The following is a 9149-nucleotide window of genomic DNA, read 5'->3' on the forward strand; positions in this document are numbered from 1 at the left end:
TTTGTCCTGGTTCTGTTTGTCCTGGTTCTGTTTGTCCTGGTTCTGTTGGATGTGTCACAGCTGGTTGTGTTAGCTGAGTCCGGGTCGGTTCTTACGTTTACACAGATCCAGGAAGAGCTCCTCGATGCCTTTGTTCAACTTGGCTGATGTGTGGTAGTGTTTGGCTCCCACCGACTCGGCGTAGCTGCACACAAACAGGGGTCAAAGGTCAAGGGGTCAGATATTAGAGGTCAGGTGGTCAGAGCTGAGGGGTCAGAGGTCAGATGCAACCGGCAGCGTGAAAGGGGGCGTGTCTGCGGCGTCCACTCACCTCTCGGCGTCCTCCACTGAAACATGTCGGTCTTTGTCCAAATCTATTTTATTTCCTGCAGAGACACAAACGGAGACGCTCCCGTCAGAGAACGTTGTTTTTTTCAGACCGTACGGGTTTGGTTCTGGTCCGACCTGAAGCTGCTGAGAGTAAACTAAAGGACATGAGAGCCGGTTCTGAACCTGAGACCAGTTCTGAACCTGAGACCAGTTCTGAACCTGAGACCAGTTCTGAACCGCACTGGTAAGAAATAAGTTCAGTTTAATGAGATGAATGGCTCCGCCCCCTCTTCCTTAAAATAAACAGTTCTTCAAACGAGCCACAGAAAAGTGCTTTCTTGTGTTTGTCAGAACCTCCATCTGGTCCGATGACCTCGTGTTTGGATCAAAACTCAAAGTTTCCACTAAAGTGATAAACATTTAGAGATAGTGATAAAAAGTTTAAGAGTCAGCTGCCGAGGGAAATCTTTAACCAGACAGGAAGTTCAAAACACAAGTCCGCTTCAAAAAAATCAAAGGAACCAACAGGTTCTGATTTACGAGGTTAACGACTTCCTGTTGGTTTAAACTGCACCAGAACCGGACGTTCTGAGTCCGAGCTGCGGAGAAACCAACCCAAACATGGACTCATCACATTACAGTTCGATCAGAAACTTACCAACTATACATAGACAGATGTCGTTTCCCAACATTTTCCTCAACTCTTTGACCCAGTTCTTCACCTGCAACAACAAAAACACGCCGCTCTGAGAAAAACGCACATTAAACATTAAACCTTTTCTTTTTTAATAAACGGTGAGTCGTTGCTGCAGTTCCATAAGTTACGACTTGATTTTAGCAAAAGGAACAAACTTCCTCCTCGTTCTTTCTGAACTTATTAAATTATTAAATTCGTCCGTTTGTTGTTTAACGTACCCGATAATTATTACACTGAGAATAAAATTTAAAAACTACAGTCGGTTTAAAAAAGGAGCTCTGACATCAAAGAATGATTCAGAAGATTAAGCCCCGCCCTCTAATCTAACATGACTAAAACTTCTAAGTTAGCCACGCCCCTTTGTCCATCAACAACTCAAAGGATTTAACCCCTCCTCCTCACCCAACAACTCAAACTGCAACTTTAGCCACGCCCCTTGTAAAACTTTGAAGTTAGCCACGCCCTATGCTTAAAAACACTTCAAAATTTAGCCCCGCCCCCTCAACTCAACTAAAACATCAGTAAAATGATAATTACTTTGTGTTTTTCTCTGTGAATTATGTTAATTTATTAAAAAGTAAAACAGATTGTGACGTTTTTTTAGACCGAATCGTTTTTTGAAGAAACAAGAATCAAACAGAACTTTAACAGAACCTTCAAATCAGACCGACCCAACAGCCTCTGGATGTTTAAAAAGAATGAGATTAAACTAAACTAATATCAGTTTATTAGTTTAATATTATCACTTGATTATTCGTTTGTAATGAGTTTATTTTCACTGGAACAGAAAACGATTAGACGACGTCATCGTTTCACTGAGAAAGTCCGTTTTGTTTTTCCAGTCGGTGGTCGTTTCCTGGCTGTCGCGCTTCATCGTGCGTTCAAACTCCTCGCTGACAACTTTTAAACGTCCGTCCTGAACTCTGCAGCCTGACAGTTTACTCCGGTAGTTCTCCGGTAGTTGGACGGAAACACGGATATGCATTTCTACAACGTAAACAAACCCTGCGACCGACGTCAGGCCGGACGGACTCTGGGTCACAAACATGGCCGCCAGGTTGGACCTACTTTGTGTCACTTTGGCCGTTTCTGAAGGTCAGGGTGTGCAAGCTGCGGCTCTCGGGCCACGTTTGGCCCCTCTGCAGCAGCTTTCTTTAGCTTTACACGAGAAGCTAACTTTTCATTAATAACTGTTTAGCAGGTTCCTGTTTCAAGTCTACGCACAGCTGAGGCTGAAATTTTAATGAGCAACTCCTCGAGGAGCAGAACGTGTCCGTTAGCTCGTTAGCTCGTTAGCGACGTGACGTTTCTCTGAAATCCCCAGAAGACAAACCCTTTGATCACACGGGACGTCGTTTTTCTGAGACGCACAAGTTAAATCGTAAATTAACGTCGTTTCACTGCAGCTTGTATCCGACACGATGGAAGCAGCTTCAGCTCAGCAGGAAGTCCGAGTCCTGTTTCAGGCCCGGCAGCCGTTACCTTCTGAAACGAGTCTTCGTCTGTGACGTCGTACACGAGGACGGCTCCGTTGGAGTCTCTGTAGTAGATTGGACCTAACGCGTGGAAACGCTCCTGACCCGCCGTGTCCTGCACACACCAAAGGTCAAAGGTCACGGGCTGTACCTGAAGGCGGCGCACAGGTGCAGCGGAGCGGAGCCGGACTCACCCAGATGGCCAGGTTGACCCGTTTCCCTGTGATGTTGAGCTTCTTTGTGAGGAAGGACGCCTGGTGAGGAAGAGGAGTCAAACTTTTATCAGCCGAATGAAAACGGCTGAAAACTCGTTTGATTTGAAACAGCCGAGAAAATAAAAACTTTAAAAACAAAACTAACACGACTCTCGGTCTGAGGATGGAGTTCATCGTTTATCGTCAAACAGCTTCAAGGTTCAACAAACATCAGTTATTGATCAGAAACCAAATGAAGACGTGAAAATCTAAATGTCCAGAACCAAAAACTAACTCGACCCGACGGTTCTGGGACCAGAACACCCAGGACCCAGGTGTGTCGAGGACATGGACACAAACCTCGGTTCAGTTCTACGTGGACCGGTCGCACCACCAGGACCGGACGGTCAACGCCTCTCAGCAGCTCTGTGAGGATGAAGATCTGGTCCAGGGCTCCAGGTGGGGGGGTGGCCACTAAACCTTTTAATAAACGAGGGACCACTGTCCCTCCTCTGGACATGTCCAAACCACTGTCCCTCCTCTGGACATGTCCAAACCACTGTCCCTCCTCTGGACATGTCCAAACCACTGTCCCTCCTCTGGACATGTCCAAACCATCTCATCCTTGTCTCTCCTAAGGAGAACCCCAACATCTTCATTTCTTCTACTTCCAGTTCTGTCTCCTGTCTTTTTGTCCATGTCTCTGTCTCCAGACAACATAACTGGTCTCACCACTGTCTTGTAAACGTCCTTTGACCTGTGCTCCTTGTGGTCTCACTGTTCCACCCGTCTCCCTCTCGTTCACACCTGTCCTGGACTCTGTCTCTCTGAAGGTCACCTGGAGGAACACCTGCCTGAAGGCGCCTCCACAGGTGGGAACTAAACTTCCTGTCTCAGCGAGCCGCACTTCTCCACGTGCACAGTTTGAATAACTGTATTCTTGGCCGTGCACGTGTTTTCGGACACGAGACGTTCTGAAGACTACACTGTCCCATTAAAGATGGCCGCCGCAGCTAATCAAGCTTAGGCGTCAGAGAAGCGTGCTCAGTTCAGCTCGTGCGCAGCCGACAGCTCGGGGTGGTAGTAGCTGAGAGTCACAGCAACACTGAGAGCAAACAGGAATTTAAAGGACAACGTTTTAAAATCTGGACTTTAAACTTCGGTAAAAATCAAGTTTGAGCGTTTCAGATGAAGCAGCTGTGCCTCGGCTGCAGGAGTAAACAACAGGAAGTTGTTTTTGTTGTTCAAACAAACAAACAAACAAACAAACTGCGGTTATTTATCTTTGAGACGAGTCCAGACTCGAGGTTCTGGTTCTGTTCCACAGGCAGCGCTGATAAAACAGTCAAAGTCCGTGCGGGGACAGGTGCTACAGAAGACACAGAACCGACCCGGAGAACCGGACCGAGTTCTGAGAGGCCATGAAAAGGAGTCTGAAGTCCGGTCTTAGAGCTGATTATTGAAAACAGGGTTTTGTTTTTAAATCGGTTCTGATCCGTTCGTGTCCCGTCCCTCTGACAGGATCTGGGTCAACAGACGGTCTCATGACCGTGACCCGGGTCGTAAACAGAATCATCTGAGGTGTCAGCTCCTGATCCTCTGATCTGAGCTCGTCATTTACGACTCGTTCCATTCCGGGTTCTGATCTGGGCCCGGTCTGTTCCAGTCAGCTGACTGTTATCTACAGCCTCTCATGTGAGGCGCCGAGCCCCGCAGCCAGAACCATCCAGACCCTGTGACGGTGCTCATGAGGGGCTGGAGGTCTCGCAGCGTCCACCCTGAGCCACGACCCGTTCTGGACCTCTGTCCCACAGAAAAAGTCCACTCCCAGGTTCAGGGTTAGGGACATAAAACTGGTTCTGGTCTTCATCCGGTTCTACTAACGTTTAACCTTGAAGTGAAGAAAAACACCCGTTCCACCGAGCAGTTATTTATTAAACAGAACCCGGAAGTTAAAACTGGTTCTGGTCCTGCACAGGATCTGAGGCTCAGGATCATCATCAGCGTGTTAACACAACGCCAAGACGGACAGACATCAGCAATGACCTCAAGGTGTCCCTGACTCTCGAGACTCAAACCTGAAAAAAAAAGTCTAATTTCCTGTTGCAGTTCGACTCGGGTCTGAGCGTTCGGGACCGAACGTGCGCACCGTTGGAATCGGCTTCTGCTCTTACGCCAACACTGCTAATGCTAATGTTAGCTACAAGCTAACGCTCTGCTAAATTTAGCTCGACTTTTGGTAGTTTTAGCTAGCCTTTAACCATTTTATTCAGAAATTTCCACTTTTTGTTTGGACAGAGTTTCACTCCGTTTAGCTGCTTTTAGCTTTCAGCTCAGCTTCAGCTTCATCAGCTAAATTCAGCAAAGTCTTTCAGAACTCGGCCCTCAGGCTCCTGTAGTTCTCGTTTCTCCTTCAGGGTATTTTAAACCCAAGGTTTCCATCAGAAGATCCAAACCACGTCTCTGGAGCTCTGGAGACAAGTCGTTGTCTTCGGCTACAACAACTAGCTGGTGCGAGACGCCCACGGCGACTCTGTGACTACCCTGAGGTCAAAGGTCAACACATGTGCCAGAAGCTGTTCAGGTCCAAGAACTGAAACTGAGGAGAACTTCAGAAAGTCTGGGAGGAAACCCAAAGAGACAGGACCGGATCAGGTGTTCTGGATACACCTGGGACATCAAAGACATGCAGCTGCTGTGTCCACCTGATGGACGAGGACACCGTTTGACTTGAAGACGAATTTGGAAATCAGTTTTCAGATGAAACATCATTTACTGTGTTTTGGGTGGTCGATGGGATGACTCTCAGCTACTACCACTCCAGATGTACAGTTCCGTTTCTGGACCTGTGGTGACAACTGATCTGAGAGGGAAGTGCCAAAATATTTACATTCATCTAGTTTGAAGTAAAAATGTAAATAAGATTCAAATCCTGAGGGGCCTTTCCACCTGACCGGGTGGGGGGGTGCGTTTGTTTATGTGACCCAGTTCAGGCCGGACCTCTCTCCTCCGTAGGCGGGTCCTCTGGGTCTCGGTTCGGTGTCCGAACCGGAGAAGATCCCGCACAAACACCTGCTGGAACGTCCCGGTCAGGAAGACGGGGACAGCTACAGCCACGACCCCGCTCCTTCGGGACGGCCCGGGCACTAAAACCATCGTCCTCCCGCCGGTGACAGCCAAAAACAAACAAACAAACAAACAGCCCGGTTCGGTTCGGCTGCTTCTTACCTGCAGGGTCGTGATGTGTTTGTCGTTGAATTTGTTCTCGCAGTACCGCAGAACCAGGGACGTCTTCCCCACGCAGCCTTCCCCGAGTAACACCACCTTAAAGGAGAAGGTTTTAGCGCCGCCGGCCGCGCCCGCTGTTGCCATGGTTACACCTTTTTATTCACCAAATCCCGAATTTAGATAAAAACAAAACAAACAAAAAAAGAGGCGTCTCCGAGCTACCGCTGCTAATGCTAACCCCGACGGCGGAACTGAGTCCGCTGGCTTCCGACTTTAAAAAGGAGCTAAAAACCATAAGAACACTTCAGCAGCACACAGGACCCGAACTTCAACCAGAACCCGTCAGCAGCTGGGGGGAAACACGGCTCCGCGGACGGAACCAGTTCCTGTTTCTACCTAAATCTTTCCAACAACTAATGGCGTCTCTGTGAGTTAGCAGCTAGCCGGCTAGTTCAACCAAAGATCGTCTATTAATGAGAAGAGGACTCACACGGGGCAGAACAGCTGACACGAGCTTCAAACTTTCATAAGTTAGTCCGAAACTTTCAGGTCAAATACATAAAAAACGGACGATTGCACATTTATAATCTGTGGTTTAAATTGTCGTTAATGTGTAAAAAAAAAGAGGTCAGAAGGAAGGTCCATCTGTGAGGCATGGTGGAGGTTTGGGCATGGTTTGGGTTCTGCATTTAAATCTGTTGGGTTCAAGATTTAAATCAGAATAACTTTTTAATGCACCCAGAGTCTGCTCAAATTAATAATAAAAAGTAAATAAAATATGGAATCATACCTACACACTCACCTTTATAGAACTCTAGAGTTTTCCAAACTCAAATATTCCAATTTTTTTGTGCGACATTTGAAACATGTCAGTTTTTTGTAAATGTCTCTGTTTACTGGTGAAGTTTTATTGTGTGCACGTTTATATTAAAATGTTGAATGTGGAAAATGTTTATTTAAGTTTAGTAGTTTTCTTTAAAAATGAGGCAGATTTTCTGATAAAAACAGAAATCAGAGGCAGCTCAAGACCTAAAAACTGACAAATATTACACTTAAAATAAGAGATATTTATTCAGTGTCGCTTTCATGTGTTTTTTTATTTGTTTATCATGTTGCATACGGAACTATAAATAAATAAATAAAAGGTTCATACCAAACACGCAAGTCCATTTAACAAACAAAAACAAATAAAAACTAAAATTTTACGTCATAAAAAAATGAAAATAAGCAAATGTGTTCATGTGTTATAAGATACATTTAACGTATTTTAGAATTTTAACTAAGATAAAACAGAAACAACAAGAATAAAACAGAAAAGTAAAATTTGTCTCCAAATTTCACAAAATATGCAATAAAATGACAAAAATATTTGAAATGTGATACATATTTTAAAACAAAACATAGGCTACTTCAAACATAAATCATCAGTATTGTCGGAATTAAGTACTTTTTTTATAACAGTAGACACAAATAAAAGTAATGAGGTACTTTGAAAAAATACTGAGGTTAAAATCTAAAAAAGTTAAATCTGGTCCTCTGGACAGTCTTACATCGAGGAAACTAAACAGCCACTGGCCAAAAGGATGGACCGGCACAGAAGATCAACATCATCAGGCCAGGACTCTGCGGTCTACACTCATCTCCAGGCCAGAGCTGTGATTGCTAGTATCACTCAGCCCTCTGTGAACAGTAAACAGCCATCAGGTGCTAATGATCCATTGTTAGGCTGATGGTCCTTCTTGAGCATGTGATCAGCTGGTTCTGGTTGTCAGCAGCAAAACTGGTTGATCCACCCTGAGAAGGTGCTATTTAAGAGACTGAGCTGAATACAGCACCTCAGACTGAGGAAGTCCTTCAGATAAAAGATGAAATGTTTCTACATTTTTTTTATTTTGCTTCGTTTTGTTTGTTGAATGTCCAGAGGACCAGATTTAACTTTTTTAGATTTTTCTACCTGGATTATTGAGCATGCATCAGGATACTGAGGTTAAATACGTTTTAAAAAATAATAATTTTACACGATTTATTGGAAATGGAAACACGTGAGCCCTCTTTCTTAAAGTTACGTCTCTGCAGGATCACATGGTTGGTGACGTCACACGCTCTGGAGTTTCTCACGTTGGCTCGTCGACATCACTCAGAGCGGTTTCACAAGAAAAACAAGCCCAGAAGAGCCGAACCGGGCCGGAAAATTCCGAAGATGAACGATTTAATTTATTAATTTATTACAGTAAATCTTTGACCTTCAGAGTAAAAAAACACCTGAAGAAATACGTTCGAATGATATAAATTATAATAACTAGAGAGACTGCATTTCCTGCGAAAATACAGTGTGAATGCTTGTTGCTGAAGAACTTGCTGAAAACTGCTGAAATTAGCTAAAAAAAAAAATTATGAGTTTTAACTGATATACGGAAGAATAACCCTAAATTAACTAACTAAATCAGAAAAACGCATATTTGCTGAATTAGGTTTAAATAAGCAGAAATTAGCACATAAATTATGAAATTAGCTAAAAAAAAATAAGTTGAAAAATAAAAGCTAAAAAGTAGCTGAAAATGTAGAAAGAAGCTTAAATTACCAGAAGGAAGTGGAAAGAGCTTCAATGAGCTCAAAAATGTGGAATTAGATGAAAAGGTTAAAAAAAAAGCATAAAACAGCTAAATAGTAGCTGAATAAGTGAAATTAGCTTAAAGAAGTTAATTAGGTTGAAATTAGCAAAAATTACAATTAAAAACGAATTTATCTGAAAACAGCTGAAATGGCTTTTAAAAAAGCTAAAAGTAGCTGAAAATGTAGAACAAGCTTAAATTAGCAGAATAAAGCAGAAAGAACACACGTCTGCCCAATTAGGCTGAAAGGAAAACAATTAACACCAAAAAGTGGAAAATATCTTTAAAAAGCTGAAATTAGCACACACACAAAAAAAAATAGCTCAAAAGTAGCTAAAAAGGCAGAAAGAAGCTTAAATTACAAGAAGGGATTGGAGAGAGCACGATTTTGCTAAAATAGGCTCAAAAGTTTAAATGGGTGCAAAAAGTGTTCCTGTCCATCCAGGCTGTCACATCGTAAAGTTTGTAGACGATGCAGCGGTGGTTGGATGCATCACACCAGCTACAGGCAGGAGAACACCTGGAGAACACCTGGAGAGCACCTGGAGAACACCTGGAGAACACCTGGAGAACACCTGGAGAGCACGTGGAGAACACCTGGAGAGCACCTGGAGAACACCTGGAGAACACCTGG

General features: G+C 44.0%; 1 protein-coding gene across 1 annotated transcript in view; it reads right to left on the reverse strand.

Annotated features, from left to right (window-relative positions):
* rab21 (RAB21, member RAS oncogene family) overlaps positions 1–6367 on the reverse strand; it is a 7979-nt gene extending 1612 nt beyond the window's left edge. The window contains exons 1-6 of the mRNA XM_037696035.1: positions 5904–6367; positions 2676–2735; positions 2489–2596; positions 968–1031; positions 311–365; positions 96–184 (exon numbers count right to left, since the gene is read on the reverse strand). Coding sequence (XP_037551963.1) covers positions 96–184; positions 311–365; positions 968–1031; positions 2489–2596; positions 2676–2735; positions 5904–6047 — 520 coding nt within the window. The 5' untranslated portion in view covers positions 6048–6367. The remainder of the gene's footprint in view (positions 1–95; positions 185–310; positions 366–967; positions 1032–2488; positions 2597–2675; positions 2736–5903) is intronic.
* Between the last annotated feature and the right edge of the window lie 2782 nt (positions 6368–9149).

Source organism: Nematolebias whitei, chromosome 22 (assembly GCF_014905685.2).
Source record: "Nematolebias whitei isolate Nwh7 chromosome 22, NemWhi1, whole genome shotgun sequence".
In the NCBI taxonomy this organism is placed as follows: domain Eukaryota; kingdom Metazoa; phylum Chordata; class Actinopteri; order Cyprinodontiformes; family Rivulidae; genus Nematolebias; species Nematolebias whitei.